The sequence below is a fragment of the Schistocerca gregaria genome, chromosome 2, assembly GCF_023897955.1.
Source record: "Schistocerca gregaria isolate iqSchGreg1 chromosome 2, iqSchGreg1.2, whole genome shotgun sequence".
In the NCBI taxonomy this organism is placed as follows: Eukaryota; Metazoa; Arthropoda; class Insecta; order Orthoptera; family Acrididae; genus Schistocerca; species Schistocerca gregaria.
The window spans coordinates 254672691-254691256 of NC_064921.1; the positions used below are offsets into that span (position 1 = coordinate 254672691).

General features: G+C 40.1%; 1 protein-coding gene across 2 annotated transcripts in view; it reads right to left on the reverse strand.

The window, feature by feature from the left end:
- Positions 1 to 516: 516 nt before the first annotated feature.
- The window catches only part of LOC126336804 (DNA excision repair protein ERCC-5 homolog), an 82698-nt gene continuing 64648 nt past the window's right edge, over positions 517 to 18566 (reverse strand). For both annotated transcript variants that reach the window (XM_050000842.1, XM_050000841.1), the window contains exons 11-12: positions 15895 to 16082; positions 517 to 5888 (exon numbers count right to left, since the gene is read on the reverse strand). In XM_050000842.1, the coding sequence (XP_049856799.1) occupies positions 5367 to 5888; positions 15895 to 16082 (710 nt within the window). In that variant the 3' untranslated portion in view covers positions 517 to 5366. The remainder of the gene's footprint in view (positions 5889 to 15894; positions 16083 to 18566) is intronic.

Sequence of the window (18566 nt, forward strand, 5' to 3'; positions counted from 1 at the left end):
AGTAGAAAATATAGTCTTGCCATCAAAACTGGCAGAGAAGTCTTCTATATGTAGCAACAGGTACCGATGCGGGATGGTCCTTTCATTGAGCTGTCAGTAATCGCCTCATGGTACCACACGAATTGGGGCTACCCAACTGCTGCTACCTGAAACTCTACAAATGCCCATTGACAGTATGCTGTGTAATTCCTGCTTCACCACTCACAACTTCTCTGGTGTCAAACGTCTAGTCCTAGCATGAGACGGCAGGTACACAAGTTATCGGGTACAAGGGCACATCTGCCTTTGTGTCCACCACGTATTGTACTTTCATGTTGTGGTCTGTGACAAAAAGTCTCGACAATCCTGTCTGCTGTTTGCGGTACAGCATTTATAACACCCTCACACACTGTCATAATTTTTTGAACCTCAGGGAGTAATCAGGGCAACCAAATATTGCACAGCACATCGTCGCTCACTGTGTTGCTTGCCAGTGTGCGCAAAGGGCATGAAAGTTGTGGCAGGGTTCGATCATTGAGTTCCTCAGTCTGCAAAAGCTTATCGAGTCGTTTCACTTCTGACTGTGATAGGTGCGTCACTAGCGCATTCTTAATTGTCGCACACCAGCCATCGTTGAGTGGTGCAGTGAGGATATCTTGTACTTCAGCAGCTAAGTCTTCTGTTAGTGCTGTAACCACATAGCTATACTTCATTCTGTCTGATGATATCTGTACAAGGATGAACTGGCTTTCAAGCTGCGCATAACCACAACATCGAGTTATGTTGCCAGTTAACCCTGTTAACTGTGCTGCTTGTAGCTGTATCTGCGGTGATTGACAGATTGTCCGCGTCTGTGTGACAACGAGAGTGGTGTGGCTGACACGGAAGTAAGGAACATTCATGTTATGATGTGGTGCAGAACGTTGAAGCCGATGCAGTCGTGTTGTTGTGTTATCGTCGGAGTCACCAAATATGTGGTATCTACTAGAATTGAACATTTATTTCCACATAAAACATATCTATACAGGATAGCTTCCAAGTGTGGAAGGCTGAACAATTAACTGTTAGAGGTATGGAATTGTTTATATCACTCATGTCAAAGAGTAATTATAACAACAAACACTAGCTACATTAAATGTTTATATACCACTGTACACTAGCGTTTGTGGGGACAGAATGCAATGCTACAGGTGCTTATTTTGTTCAGTGGAACAAAACAGGCGGCATCAACACTTTCTCAAAAATTCTCAAAAACTGTACAAAAACATACCATTCAACATTAAATATGAAAAACAAAAGTGTATAAACTTTTTAGATGTTACCATCCATCATGAATACACGACTCAAACAATTCATGTTTTCTGAAAATTGAGCACATCTGATGCGATAATCTGCGAAACCTCATGTCGTCCTGTGACATGCAGTAGACACACTGAAATAAAACTGAATACATTGAGACACGTAGGCATGTAAATGTAAACAGGATACAATCTCAAGATCATAAATGAAATCTATAGAGATAAGAAAAATAAAAACTATAACATTAGTATAAAAAAATTGCATTAATAATGGAAGTGAGAAAACAGGAACCAAAATATGCAGTCTGGTCCACATCTAATAAAGTTCACTACAGCTTTTGTAAAACAGGAGTAAAAATCGTTTTTCATACTGAAAATACTATCCAGTCCAACATAAGACATGAATCTGACCTAATATTCTACTGTCACCAATCAGCTGTATATGAAGTGCATTGCAATAATTGTTACATTAGACAAACTGGTAGAAAAATATGTACACATTACAAAGATCACTGTTAACAACAACAAAAGTTATCTGTTGACCTATGCATGCACTTAAGGGATGAAATACATTTAATGTATTAAACTGAAACAAATATCCTCATTTTACATAAGTGGCAAGAAATGTACATGCGGGATCCCTGCTTATACTTTGCAGAATAATAAAATGGATGTCAGTAAGTGACAAATACATGTTTAAAACAAAATGTGCCATTAAAAAACAATGTCCATCTTAGAGCAGTTTTCATAGGCCCACACAATTTCTATGAAAACTGCCTCGGAAAGAAGTGTATGCATTTAAATAGGGATGGGTCTTTAATACCCGGGAAAATGTTTACAGACGTTTGCTAAATCACTGGGAGCCAGGAAAACTAATATGGTCTGATGGGGGATTCCTGGATGTTTTGGTTAGACGGAAGTGTGTCGGCTCTGTGGGACATTCTATTTACCATAAGCCTAATCACACTGATTTGTAGTCCCACTCCTCAAGTTGCTATCATCCATCCCAAATCATGAGTGTGCTTCAAACCCTTGTACACAGGGCCCGTACAGTGTTGGATGCAGGTAATATTCCTAAAGAGCTTTCGCATTTAAGAGCAGTGTTCAGAGACAATGGAAACTCGACCTCGCAAATTAACAGGGCATTCTCAGCTAAAACCGAGAACCCGGAAGTGGATTAAAATGAGAAAGCGCCATCAAAGTCACTAGCTTTTCTTCCCTTCGTTGGAAATATTTTCTTCAAAACAGCGAGAATCCTTAACAATTATCAGGTGAAAGATAATTTGTTATTGCAGAAGGCAGGAATTTACATAACACCTTGCCAGTGTGGTATGGCCTATATAGGACAAACTACACACACAGTGGAAGAATGTTGCACAGAACACAAATGCTGCACTCACCTTCTGCAACCCAGCAGGTCTGCAGTTGCGGAACATTGTATCTCCAATGGACATTCAATAGACTACAACAGAACATTAATTTTGGCCACAGCAACATCTTTTTGGGACTCCATTATAAAAGAATCCATTGAAACACATAGCGGAAAAACTAATGAACCGTAACAGTGGCTACCAGCTGGATAATGTGTGGAATCCCATCATCTCTCAGATTTGCAAGAAGACGTCAAAATACTCCAATAACTGGCGCAAGTGGCAACACCGAGTACAGCTGATCCTTGCAGTTCCACCAGCGAGAGCACTGCCGCCGGGAAGTGTGGTCCTTCTGTCAGTGAGACTCTGAAGCATACCTGGCAGTACCATCAGCAAACAACATAAGGCGGAGCGCAGAACGTCTTCATCAGTCTACGATGGCTCACCTGAAGATGACTGGCAGGTGTCCAGTTGAAATATTGTAGAATGAAGTTTACAACAGCCAGCTTCAATCACGAAATCTCTTCGAACCAAGCAACAGCAACTAACACCACCACAGTGGGGAAAAATAAATAAATAAATAAATAAAAGAAATAAATAAAAAAAATGCTTGTAATGTAGCTGATGCTGAAAGACAGAAAAAAGATGGACCACACAAAGATAAAGTCAATGAAAATAGGCAACTTGGTGGTTACAGATTGTAGAGAAAAAGCAAACATACTCAATGATAATTATATGACTCTGGTAGAAAAATATAAAAAAACTGGAAAGAAAGTCCAAAAAAAGAGGGTTGCTAAAGTACAAAAAAACATGCAGAACCATGTTCTTGCAAAAAGTCACAGAAGATTGACTGGCTAAGATGTACAGAAACTGAAGACCAAGAAATCAGCTGTTGTGTTCTTGCAAAAAGTCACAGAAGATTGACTGGCAAAGATGTACAGAAACTGAAGACCAAGAAATCAGCTGTTGATGACAAAATATTAACCCATACAATAAAGCTAGTAAAAAAAAACTTGCAATATACATACAGTAAGGTGCATACACCTCTACATGACTAAACATGATTTGAAAATATTATATTTTTGATGTGTATGATGACACAGCCGTTTTACATGAAATTTCCCTCTCTCAGAGATGTTTCACAACAGATGCTGGATAATGGTTTTTGACAGATACCAGTCACACATTCACGATTAAGTTGAACAGTGGCTTGCGGTGTTATGTAATGTCATACCGGTACCTAAAATATATTACAGCTGTAGAACACAAACAAAAAAATATTCTCTTCACATAATATCATGTCTCCTGTTTCATCGCTCTTTCCATAATACTGCCTTCAGGTTTGTTTCCTTTCTACAGCCACAGTACATTATCTTGAGTTTCTTTGTGTCAGGACTGTAGTGTTGGACACTTTTATCCTCAAGTAATTTCTGATATACTTTATTTTTTATGAGGCACAAACAATCTGCACTCTTATTCTACGTGCTGAAATAAGTTTTGAAGATCACAGAAATTTCTGTAGCAATTATACTCTTTAAAAAGCTTCAATTTGATCACATATGACGACATGGATAACTGTCACAGTTTATTTGCCCCATTTCATTTAACAATACCAAGTGCTTGGACAGGCTCCATCAGTTCCTTCAGTTTCCATTAGGCAGGGAAGGCAAGAAATAAACAAGAATATACGTTTACTAACAACATTTTTTTAAAAAAATTCTGACACAAATTTAACATAATTCATTTTGTACTTTTTATCACAGAAGTATACGCAACATGTACAAAAGAAAATATAGATTTTCAAAATACTTGGAAATATATGTACAATAAGACAATACAAATGCATGCGAATACTGATATTCAACATCAAAATTAGTACAACAATATTATGATGATCAAGAAAAGCAAACAATGAAGATGGATACCTAATACAAAAAATAGAAGAATGAGACTTTTCACAGAAAGAAGAACCAAATAACTACCTGAAATCATATTGAGAAGTCTGTAGCTGAGATGAAAAGACATTTCTTTTAAAATATAACACTATCAACAATAAAACATTTATTTATTTACATGTTACTTAGTTCAAATAAAACATGTAACACCATTTTTACTTTTATTGCTTTGTTCTGTGTAGACATTGGATATTTTTATTTTTCAGAAGAAAAGAAAGGATTTGTAATCCAAGCTGAAAATTTTAATAAAAATTCAACTGGCAGTTGCTGCCTTTTATGCTGGCTGTCTTCTTTTCCCATTTTTTTCTTTTAAATACTTGATTGACAGCTCTGAATGGTTGTTTGCACACACAATTTTTAACAGTCAGCAGATTTGCTGAATGGTGTCCTGGCACGCTTTTCTCAATTATGTTTCATGATAAAATGAAAATCTCAAGGAACTGAGGACTAACTCAGTGAAATCCAAAAATTAACTGTATATATTAAAATCCAAAAATTAACTGTATATATTTTTCTGGTCAGTTTTTCTTGGTGAACAAATGGATGAGGATAGTATCCAACAACTCTGTTCACCATTGTGAAATAATGCAACAACAGTATTAAAGGATTATTAAATACTTACATAAAATGATAAAAAATGTTAAATAATAGCAGTGAATGACTGAGAGCTCAAAACATATTATCCACATCCAAACACTTCAGTAGTGTCTGGTTGCAGTAGAAATTTTGCTCTTTGAAAGAAAAACCAATTAGCTGTAAATGTGTTATTCATCACTGCTGCTTTCCGAGAGATTTGCCTCCTTCAGTTCTTTTGGCTTACTACGGGTTGACTTTTTTTTATTTTCTATCTTTGACATACGATATATTTCTATAGCCTTCAGTTTTGTTTTGAGGGAATCTATTTTTGCCTTCTCTCTCTGCAATATGAACTCTCCTGATTGCTTATAAGGATGAACATTTGTCTTTCTAACACGACGGACACATGCACTTTTCTGGTTAGCAATGATTTTAACACTTTCATCTACTGCCTGTGCTCCTTCAGAAGAAATTCCTGGCTGCTCTGTAACTGTAGTTGCCTCTTTAATTGACTTCTTTTTTTTGTTGTTCACTCTGGCAGATTTTTCAGAGGTCTGTTTACGCTTTGGCCTGGGCTCTTCTTCAGTTTCAGAAGAAGTTTCACCTCTGTCAATACGATCTACAGCTTTCTGCACTCTTTTACTTAGTTTCCCTTCCACAGGACGGAAAATTGGTTTACTTTTGAAATAATTTTCAATTGTCCTCTGTACCTGTAAAGTTAAAAAAGAAAACTTTTAAGGCAGTGGCTTAGTATCTGTACATGTTCTGTTACATTCAAATAAAAAATTTAAAGCTATGGTCCAATATTATGTATGTGTTTTATTATAGACTAAGCAATCCTTATATATATTCCTAAAGAAAATATATGCACTACCTTAAAACTGAATCTACTGTGAAGACCAATAGTACAACGCCAGCACCAACACACTGCAGCATAACCTGTTATCCAACTTCTACACTTATGATGGCAATAAGGGGCTAACAAACCAGATTTTTCTCAAGTGTAGAATATTTGCAACCAAAAATCAAGCTTCAGTTAAAATTTCCGGTCTGGGAGTCCATGGCCAATATGATTGGTGTGTGTGTGTGTGTGTGTGTGTGTGTGTGTAGGAGGGGGGGGGGGGGGGGGGGGATGTATAGAATAGAAATCAGACATTGCAAATGGAAGGGGACTGTACAAGATACAGCAAAGGAAGTGACAGTTAATACCAACAGTTGAAGTTCAGATTTCTGCAGAAGTTTCGTTACTATCCAAAGATCTCAACTTCAGCCCTTCAACCAAATTTAACTATGTTGGACTTGTCAAAGAGCTACTCAACTTCTCCACATCCCTGCAATGGAAATACTTCTTGGCCATCAACCACTCCAACGAAATCCAACTTAATTCCTACACTGAACACTGTTCTCTTCCCATTCATATCACTGTCCAACCGTAATTACCCATCGCCTACCTAAGCATACCCTGGTTACTTTCCAGGAATTCCTTAGTTTCAACTTGGCCTCACCATCCTTCCGAAGGTCGCTTCCTAAGAACATCCACCTTCCAGCAGAACAAAGGGCAGCCATACACAGCTTCAAAACAGATGCTGACCTTATCATTCTACCTGGAGACTAAGGTTCAACCTATTTTACGAACTGCAGTGACTACCTAGAGGAAGTCTGCCAGAGTGACCCCATCCCAGAAATCAAACTTAACCTCTAGTCCCTGCTTAAAGCCTTAGGCCCTTACCAGAAGCTCTCTCCTGAGCCCACTTCCATCCTCACCCCAAAAACCACCTTCTATGAGGGTGGAGGGATCACCATCTAATTACTTTCCATTAGATGTGAATGACTTGTCAAGTCTTTTTCTCACTGTCTGAAGTATGCCTGGAACTCTTCAACTTTGATATCATCCAGTGCCCTTATGCAAAGCTGTTTCTACCGCCTCTACATCATCATAACACTTCCCTTTTTGAGTTATCTTTTGCGGAATAGGAAAAAGTCACACAGGGCTAGGTCCGGCAAATATGGAGGGTGGGGAATGGCAAACCATGCCTGAGATGCCAGATACTGCGTCACTTATAAGGCCGTGTGTGCAGGGATGGTGTTGTGGTAAAGGAACCAATCACCTGACCATCAAAGTCCTGGATGTTTCCTCCGCACATCATCTTGCAGACATCTTAAAACTTCAAAATGAAACTGCTGGTTAACAGTCTGGCCAGAGATTACAAATTTCTGATGCACAGATCTACAAACATAAAAAAATACAATGATTATCGCCTTCACATTCGACCTCACTTGCTTTGCTTTTTCTGGTCTGGGAGACTTGGGAGTCCTCCACTATCTTGGTGCTTGCTTGGTTTCTGGGCCACACCCATAATACCAACTCTCATCACCTGTAATGTCTTTGCTCAAAAAGTTTGGATCACTTTCAATCTCTGTTTCCAAGTGCCGACACACATTCACGCGCATCAATTTTGTAGCAACATGTGTAAATCCTCACTCAAGCCTGGCACAAGCTCCAACTCATGCCTGCCTCTGTTGAAATTTGGTCGATCATGAAATAACGATCCTTATTGATGCTGATTTTTTCAATGTTTTCCTTATTTTGCGATGTTGAAGGGTATCCAGAACAAGGTCAGTCTTCAACCATCATCTCACAATGTTGAGAGTCAGAAACAATTGAAAACTTGTGCGTTTCCTCCTGGAAAGCCTGTTTAAGCAGTTGGTGAGTCTCCATTGCTGATTTTGTAAAGTAGGAAACAAAAATTTTACACACACTGTCCATACTTTTTATATTGCCATACTGACTTTCAAGCAGAACATGCCAACAATCAGAGAAACACAACACTAAGCTCACACATTTACCTACACGCTGAAACTGCCAGAGACTTAAATGTGATTTGCAGAGTATCCATGTAGATGTAGATGTAGATGCTGTCTGCACGGTTGTTTAACGGAGGTCTGTACCAAACCCACAAGCAGGCGAATTCTGTACTATATCTACGAATGGCAGCGCCCTTTCAGTCTGTTTTTATTTTATTTTTTATTTTTATTTTTTAAATGGGTTCTCCCTCGCACATGCTTCTCAAAATCCACAAACCCAACAATCTGGACATCATATTGTAGCTGGTTATTGTGCCTCCACTGAAAGAATTTCAGCACTCACTGACCAATACCTCCAACGTATCATCCAAAGTCCAGCCTCTCATATCAAAGATACCAACCACTTCCTGCAATGACCCTCCACCACCATCACCACTTTGCCTCCTGGACCTACTCATCACTTCTGATGCCACTTCCCAATACATCAACATCCCTCATGCCCAACCTTTTGCTGTTACTGAATATTACCTCTACCAATGTCCTTCAGACTCTAAAGACACTACATCATTTGTATTACACCTTACTAACTTTATCCTAAAACACGACTAATTATCCTCTGAAGGGAAAATTTACAAACAAATCTGTGGCGCAGTCATGGGCACCTGCATGGCGCCCTCATATGTCAATCTGTTTATGGGCTATCAATAGGAAACTTTCCTAGCCTCCCAAACCCCTGGTCGGGTTCAGATTCTTTGATAATACTTCATGATCTGGACTCAGGGCCAAGACACCTTACCCTCATCCCTTCACATCAACGCCTTCTCTGTTGTCTGCTTTACTTGGTCCTTTTCAACCCAGTCTGCAACCCTGCATGCCTTCACAGACAGGCACTACCCCCACACCTAGTCCACAGATTTCCCGTTTCATATCCCCACACACCTCCAACCGTCCCATTACTCTTACACGAACCGGCTACAAAGGAGTGCCCCTTCATCACCCAATACCACCCCTGACTGAAAGAACTGAACCCTTTGTCAGGGCTTTGCTTATATATCATCATGGCTTGAAATGAAGTACATCCTACCCCAGATTCTTCCCACCCTCCTAAAGTAGGGTCCTGTCACCCACCTAACCTCTGCACCATCCTTGTCCATCCCTAACCTACTCCCATTCCCAACCCCTTGCCATGAGGATCATATTCCCAAGGCAGAGCTGCCCAATCCACTCACCCAGCACTTTCTATGTCAGTCCTGTCACAGGCTTGTGCCATCTCATCAGAGGCCAGGCCGCCTGCGAAAGCGGCCATGTCATACACCAGCTCTGCTGTAATCACTGAACAGCTTTCTATATTGGTATGACTACCAAACAGTTGTCTACCAAATGAATGGCCACCGCCAAACTGTGGCTGAAAGCAAAGTGAACCACCCTGTGATACAACATGCAGCTGAACATAACATGCTTGATTTCAATGGCTGCTTGAAAACCTGGGCCATCTGAATCCTCCCTTCCACAACTAGCTGTTCTGAACTGCACAGATGGGAGTTATCCTTACAAAACATTCTCAGCTCTGGAAATGATCCTGACCTCAATCTATGGTAACCTTATGTTCCTACACCATCCACCCAACTGTTTCCACCCCCTCTGTCCTGTCACCTTCTCATAATTTGCCTCCCCTCATCCTTACTGTGCACTTGTCTCTCCCAGTGCACACTTCTCCCCTTTTGTGCTCCTCTCCTTTTCACTCCCTGTTTTCTTCTCCTTTCTCTCACTCACAGCCTCCCGACGCTGCACCTGACAGCTCTGTCCTGCCACCTTTAGTATGAGGTTTGCTTGCTTACGTGAATGTGTAGGCCTTTTTTTCTTTTCTGAAGAAGGCTCTGGCTGAAAATTTATACACAATAGTATTTCATTGTGGCTGTCAGCAGCTCAGTTTATAATCTGCATAATTAGTAGCAACTATTTCATAATAGTGTTGATTCCAACCTAGACTTCTCAAACATTATAAATGTAAGAAATTTCAAGAACTTTCTACAAATGACAAATACTAAAACCGTAACTGCTGATGCTTGGAAATGAACTGATGATCCACACTACACCAGCCAGTGATCCTAACCACTACACCACATTGCATGCACCACAGTTAGTAGTATTGCTTCCTCACCTGGAGAAACAGTGACCCCTTACCACAAAAGCTCTTGCTGGAGCCAACTACAATACCCTGGATATAGATCCTTTCAATGGTTATCAGTATGGCAGCAAAGGTGGATTCTTGCCTTCTGGTGATGATGGCACATGCTCTTCACCATGATGAGTATCGGAGCTAGCCCCTCCCGTTGAAGCTTCTCAGTAACAGAATGGATTTTCAGTTTCCTTGTACAACCACCACTTTTGATTGCTGTTTCAGTACTGCAGCAGGGCTTCATACAGAGGACACAGCTGACACCTCTGCACTTTTGTCTTCTTCATGAAAGGTCACAGCCCTCAACTTCATAAGTGGAATCCAACAATGATGAAAGATAAGTTACGGCCCACACTAGCGATTCAGTAACTTTTCCGGTAGTTCCATAAAAAACCACACCAAGTCTCCGGGGCTGTATCTCACTGGCCGGTGCTTGGCATTACAGCACTCTTGGTCTGTCTCCCAGTGCCCATGGTCCTTATTCAAGCCAGATGGCTTGCTCCTTTAGGCTCGATATTGAGATGCTTCACATAGTCATCCTGAGTATCATTCGGTTGAAACAGGAACAGTATATCCATTGTCATTTTGGCCTAGCAATCTTGGAGCAGAAAGATGGGTGTGAAGCCTGTAGTGTCTTGCTTCATTGTATTGTATCGCAATCTCTCTGTTCGACAACTCCGTACACTGAGACCAAATCTGCCATTCATCTGTGAGTGGTAGGTACTTGCCATCCTGTAGGTGACATCACAATGTAAAATTACATCTGATACTAGTCTTGACTTGACAAATACGCCCTATAGGGTGTTCCGTGTTTCAAAGTGATGTCTTGTACAACAAGTTTTGCGATTTCTGGAGCTTCGGCAGTCAGTTCAGTTTTAGTGACGGCTTATTGGGTGAGATAGTCAGTGAATACTATTATCCATCAATTCTCATTTGTTGACTCAGGAATCTTGCCAAGATGTCAATAACAATTCAGTGGAACGGTGCTGCCGGAGGTGAAATTGATACTAGATGCCCCAGAAGTAATTGCGGCATTTGCTTCTGTCATAGGCAATCCATAAAGTGGCATTTGCTTCTGTCATAGGCAATCCATAAAGTGGCATTTGCTTCTGTCACAGGAATTCCTTACAGTGGCTCACATGGTGTCTTAACGGATTGGTAAAGGCCTGGTCAATGATACCTGTGTCTAATTCTGTCTAGAGTTTTCACGAACCCCACGTGACAAGATGAAGGAGCACTTCCAAGACAGCTTGCTGCAGATGAGCTGGGAGAAGGAACAACCATTCCCACTCTCGTAGATCACAGCTCCTTTTATGCAATGTTATGTTTATTAACTGGACTTTTCCTTTAGTTGGTTCCTCCTCCTCCAAGGATTCTATTGTTTTCAGCAGTGCTGGATGTTCTCTTGATTCAGTAATAATTTCACTTATTGCAGTGATGACTGACGTTACGTCCACCTGCTGAACTCAGCTATAGGAATCCTTGAATGGAAATTGACATCCTTGTATATGCATCTGCTCTTGCATACCACAGTGACACCATACTCATGAAGCCTCAGTACCCATGTTACAAGTCAACCTGACAAACCCTTCAGGCTAGTCAGTCAGTCAGCATACGGAATGGTGAGTGGTATGACAAATAAATAAGACTGGACCTTGCTGATGGCTCAAACAGCTGTAAGGTACACTTTCTTGGTAGTACATCTCAGACTTGGAGAGTACCTGGAAGAATAAGCTACCATCTTTTCAGCACATTCCTGAATTTGCTCTAGAACTGCATAGCCATTAGCATCAATGTGAAGTTATGTCTTAGCATTCTTGCATACAATGCTAGACCTGGAGAATATGTTAGCACCTCCTTAAAGAATGATCTTCCTTGCACGCTGTTCCAGGAAAATTTGCCATATCCCTGTAGTAGTTCTTGCCAAGGATTTGCATTGGCACTAGATCCTTTATGAATGGTTAGTAGTATAAGCACATTCCAAGAACACTTCTCAAATCTTGACTATGCCAAGGAATTGGAAAATCAGTGATTGCACTATTTTCTCTGGATCACAATGGCCGTCTCATCGTGCACTAAGTGCCCTACAGTTTTTATTTCTTGGAAAACAGAGAGGCTCTTAGTAGGATTCAGGCAGGAACCTGCAGTCTGAACACATTTCAACATAGTTATCATGTGGTTTAGATATATATTAAATGTCTTTGGTGGTGGGGAGATGATACCATCAATATAGCAAACCTTGCCGTCCATTTAAGGTGAACTCACAGAGGCAGTCTTTTCCCTTCGGTATTGTCAACTTCAACTTGTCAGTTACCTGCCTCTATGCATGTATTTTACAAATATTTTGCTCCTTTTAAACAGTCTAGCATGACACCAATGCATGGCAACGAACTGCCATGAGTAGACATCATTCTTCACAATTTTGTTCATTCGTTTGTAATCAACATAGAAATGCCATGTATCGACCTCATTCTTCACAAGGAACACATGAGAAGACCTAGCAGTCTCTGAAAGTTCAATGATATCACCTTGCACCATCTTCTCCACTCCTTCCTGGGTTATCCCTTGTGTAGCCAGCAATACCATATATGAATGCTGACTAGTTTGTGTATGATCTCTAGTGTTGATACAGTGTGCTTCCATAGGCCCTTTTGTCTGTCTTTTCTCCACTCTAGATTTGAAAGCATCCAAAAACCGATGCACTGTTCCTCAATCAGGCCAGATTCTGTGGGTAGTTCGAAGGTAGCTTTCTACTTATGTTACCTGGAGTGGTAGTGAATCACAATTCTTTGTCAACAGAGCTATGAAGCACTTTCTCGACGGGTTGGCTTTCCTTATGCACATACCGTAGGGATGAGTTGCCATTACTTGTGACAAATAGTGACAAGTTCTCCTCGAACACCTGCAATACTTATGAAAGACCTCTACGTCTTCCCTTCTGTGACAGAGGCAGACTGTGGTGTTGAACTCTGCAACTGGTGATTCAGGCAAGGTAGCTATCTCTCCCAGTAATGTCCGCAGTTTGTGGATTTGCGGTTGCGTTCTTGCTTCCCAAGCATGTGGTCCTCTGTTTGATTCCTGGTGGGGTCAGGGATTTTCACCTGGCTCGAGATGAATGGGTGTTTGTGTTGTCCTCCTCATTTCATTGTCATTCATGGAAGTCACAAGATTGGACTAGGTAAAGATTGTGAATTTGTACAGGCACTGATAACTGTGCAGTTGAGTGCCCCACAAACCAAACATCATCATCATCATCATCATCATCATTATTGTCTCCCAGTAGTGGCTGCTGTTCACCATAGTGTGCAAGAAATCAACAACACACTTATGCCAGACATCACTTCACTGCAGTCAGTGAATCGAGTGCCAATCTCACATGTGCCATTGATCTGTCTGACTGACTCCCTTATGAACTAAACTGCTGGAGTATCTATGGAGTGAAGTTGTGGATGATGTTCACCAGACTTCAGTTGTCATAACTGCATAGTGCTTCTACTACGGAGGTATCAGCTGTTTTCCTTCTGCTGTGCTAAGTTTGTTATAGTAGAGAACTGGTTAGTAAAAGCTCTTGGTCTTGTTTGTTGCATTTGTGTTAGCCTTTCTTTCATCACATACCAAAGGTGTTGTGACTCTGTTTGGCTGTCCTGACCCACTACATTCTGGTGAAGCCTGATGCCCAGTTTACCAAAAATGCTGATGTGTTTTGCCCTGACCCAGCCTTGGTGCAAAGTGCTTTCATTGCGAATATCTCTCGTCGACATTGCCATTATGTAGCAAGATGGCTTCACTCTGCCTCTTGCATATACATACATGTGTATCCTTTATTTGTTTCTGATTAATAACCTATCAATAATGTGCTCTTACAGATCTAGCACTAACTCGTACTTATGAGCATTGGCAAATGCACATTCAAAATTATCAATGTCAGTAATAATCACTATGAAGTTCATGTGTAACAGATACACTTTTACTATAAAATAAAGCTATGAATAAATAAACTGGCCTAAAATAATGTCAACATCATCTGTGTATGACAGAAACACACCTACGTGCAATTAATGTATACACAGTGCAGTCTTCCATTCTTCTTTGAAGCAAATATGTCAACAACTGTCCTTTTCTATGGAGAGCATTGCCAATGCATTCTAACAACTCTTGTTAATTGTACTACTTAAAAAGTCATGATCCTCATCAGAGTTGAGAAGCATCCCTTGGTCTTAGCAGCAGTAGTCATAGGTACCCAGCAAACACTTCTCAAAAGTTTGCTTGTTTCTAAAAGTGATTTCAATCAAGAACTGAACAAGATTTTGGAAGTACCATTCATGATTTGGAAATACTACCATCTGTAGATAACCGCCACTTATGATTTGATAGCTCAGTTTTTAAATGTCCCAACTCTATAAATGGATATTCTTCTATAGCCTGTGCTATCAACTGAATAGGGAAAGGTTTTCCATATTTTGCAGAGGTTATTTCTGAACATGATGTATCAGGAACAACAGATTTTTTCTAAAAACTTTTGAAGACATTATATACAATCTGTTTCTCACTTGTTTTTAATGGTTTTCTGCACCTATGTTTCACTACATAATGCGAAGCAACTTCTCATGACAAGACAGAGAAAGAAACTGTCCAATTAGATTTGAAATCAGATCTACACTAGTTAAGCATTTAACATTATGATTAGCAAAAACAGCAAAGGTGTTAAATCTTTTAGTGTGCTTCAGTATGTCATTCGTGTCAGAATAACAACAAAATAACTAATACATTAAGAGGGCCTATTTCCAGTGGTATCACAACATTTGGTGTAGGCACACTGCATCTAGCAATCAATCGCTGAGTCGGTATTTATCTACATTAAGAGTTCATATTGCGATGACCACAGAACAGTGTATAGCAATATGAATGATAGGGAGTGGGGCTACAGCAAGGTACAAAGGTACTGGTGAAGATTACAACTGTGACCAGAGGATAAGTTAACACCCATGACAGAAGCTCCAATCCAATATGAATGATTACATTAAGAAGCCCATTCTGCACCACTGAGGAAATTATGAACACCATATCTGCATTCGTAACACTTCTTTCCAACTATGGTCAGATGCTCACTTTTAATAATAGCCCCCACCTATAAAAACAAATGTAAAATTAAATAATTATAATATTTGCCAAAATAAAATTTCTGTCGTCAAGAGGTATAAGATCTGATCAGTACATATTTCAAACTAGGGGAAAACAAAAACCAGAAGAGTGAAAATAGGCAGAACAGTGACAAGAATAATAGATGAAAGAGAAGTGCTCTGAACTAAAGTAAAGATATACTGATATAGCCCACAATAAGAAGAACTTCATGTTGTCTGTTACCTAAATTTTCTTTAGGTTTCAAAAATGGTTCAAATGGCTCTGAGCACTAAGGGGCTTAACTTCTGAGGTCATCAGTCCCCTAAAACTTAGAACTACTTAAACCTAACTAACCTAAGGACATCACACACGTCCATGCCCGTGGCAGGATTCGAACCTGCGACCGCAGCGGTCGCGCGGTTCCAGACTGTATCGCCTAGAACCGCTCGGCCACTCCAATACTTTAGGTTTCTTACCTACATGTACATGACAGTGATCTTTCACTCCAGACATTTATGTTCAGCTCAATAAAATTACATTGATCACAAATTTATATTGATGATGTTTTCCTAGTGAAACCAATTTGTAAATGCAGGAATCCATTTACTTACATTTCTCTCACCGAGTCTCTTCAATACAGGTAAAAGAATTTCATCAGTCCTCATCTGTGTCCACCCAAACTTCTCTCTTGCAAAATTTCGCAGTGCTGACACATCAGGAGTGCTCCATGTAAATGTTTCTTTCGAATGATCAATCTCAGGAAAGACATATGCTTCTACAACAGCAGTGTTAGGGAATCCTGTGCAAACATGAATAACCAATAAGTATCAGCAGTAAATACACACACACACACACACACACACACACACACACACACACCAAGTTAGTTAGTATTTGTTTGTTTACTCAATCTTTAGTTTTGTGTTCCTTATACTAGAATCGGCAGAAATTGTAAGTTTTTGGGCAAAAACTGTGCTTCAGTTACTGCCAACCTTTGATAAAGTACCATAACTGTTTGATGTTTCCTCTCATTTTCTAGTGAACTGCAGGAGGATGACCGGTATATTGGACTACAAAAAAATATTTAAGGGGGCATTACCTCCAACAGTCAGTTTTATATCAATTGTTTCTTCTAATTAAGAACAGAATATAGTTACTATGTCTTAGGTTAGATTGCCATCACTATCACCCCCTCACTTCCCACAGCAGTCAGTTTGCAGGGTAGAGTTGATTCCATTTATTTCCTAGTACTACCTGTCACAGTACTGCACAGGAAGGAACTAAAACCCACCACTCACTTCAGCCTTCTCTGGCAGTGCTAAAGAAAATGTGAACAAAGTATACATCTATTTTTAAAGTGACTACTCTGCAATTAACAATTAAATGCCTGGAAGGGGGTTCAACAAACCAACTTCATTTTATTTCTCTGCAGTTCCAATCTCTAACAGCGTGAAGGGAAAACTAACACTTAAATCTTCCTGTGCCAGTGTCAATGCATTAATGGAATATGGAGAGGTCCTTTTTCTGCACTGAGGTTGAATAACAAGACTTGGAAGTCTGCATTAATTGGCGATTTTGGAACTGCTCTTGGGAGAGGCCGACTGCCAATTGCACCACAGATTGTTGAATATGTTACTGCTGCCAAGGTTGAGAATGCTGGACACAATGTGTGAGCATCAAGAGTGCATGATCTGTGCCACGATAGTTGAGCATTTCATGGTGCTGCAAACAACTGTGAAATGGCATCTCTAGTGCAGTTCCAGGTTGTCATTGAAGCAGATGATGATTAAACTGAGCACTGTTTGTAACCATTAATGTAAACATGCTATGCAATTAACAAATTTTATGCTCTCATGTATTTCTTTCAATAATTTATTCATTGTTTATCTCCCACAAGTCCTTACAAATGTTTCCACTAAGTTTCATTGTCCTGTGATTACTCGTTTTTCATGAGAGCCCTCTTAAGTAACAAAAGTTTAGTTATAACCACCACATATATGTTCCAAAATCCTACTGAACATCAACATTAGTGATATAAGTCTGGAATTCAGTGAATTACTCCTATTTCCTTTCTTTACTTGTGAATTTTCCCAGTCTTTAGGTGTGGATCTTTTGCTGAGCAAATTATTGTATACAACTGTTATGTACAAAGCTATTGTATCAGCGTACTCTGAAAGGTAACTAACTGGTATACATCTGATTTGGAGGACTTGCCTTTATTATGTGGTTTAAACTGTTTTGCTACACCAAAGACATCTGATTCTCAGTAACTCATGTCAGCAGCTGTACTCGATTCAAATTGCGGAACATTTATTTCATCTTCTTTGCCGAAGGCATTTCGGGAAACAGTGTTCACCCTGCTTCAGTAGCACTGTCATCAGTAACATCAGCATTGCTATCATGCAGAAAAAGTACTAATTGTGACTTGCATGAGGTGTACTTTACATAACAGCCATAAACACTCCACCACCAACTGTATTTAATCTATCCTTTCCAAACAGTGATTGGTTCTTTGTAAAAATTTTGGCTGAACTTATCTCTGATTCAGCCAGCTTCCAGTACTATAACGATTTGAGCTTCAGTGTTTGCTATTAGTGCTTGGAGCTCTGGTTCTTTTCCAATGCAGCGACAAAAATTTACAACTACAATAAAAACTGTTGCTAGGTCAACCCTCCTTGTGTTTGCCCGGCACTCTTCTAGACTTATACCCTTTTTGTAATTGCTGGAGACCCTGTAACCTAAAAAACTGCCCAGTGCACACTACACATCCGCCGCTACCCCTGTAGCTGCCTTCTATGTGTAGTGGACACCTAATCTATGAAGCAGGATCCAATGCCCCACCACCCTGTGGTACAAGTTAAGGAATGTGCAGTCTAAATGGTTGCAGAAATGACAGAGCCTCTGATTCAGACCCTCCTCTTTGACGCTATACCAAAAATCCACAAATTAGTACTGTGGGCGATTCTGCAGATAGTAAGCTCTGCCTTCATCTCGCAAACAAGACAGACAGTTTTTACCCCTTCACACAGCCACCCAAATCCAGAGAACCTCTTTCAATACAAAGTGACACATAACATTAGGAGCAACATGAGCCACCATCTGTAGCTGGCTGCATACAATGGTTTTCAGAACATCCAGAAGCATCCAATTCAAATCCACAATGACTCACTCCAGTTTGCACACTGCGTTTCTTCCCTTACTTGGCAGTCATATCCCTAAAGCTGTCCTCACACAGGCTGAGGTAGCTAACGGTGACACGGAAGTAGACAAGACATTGGAACTC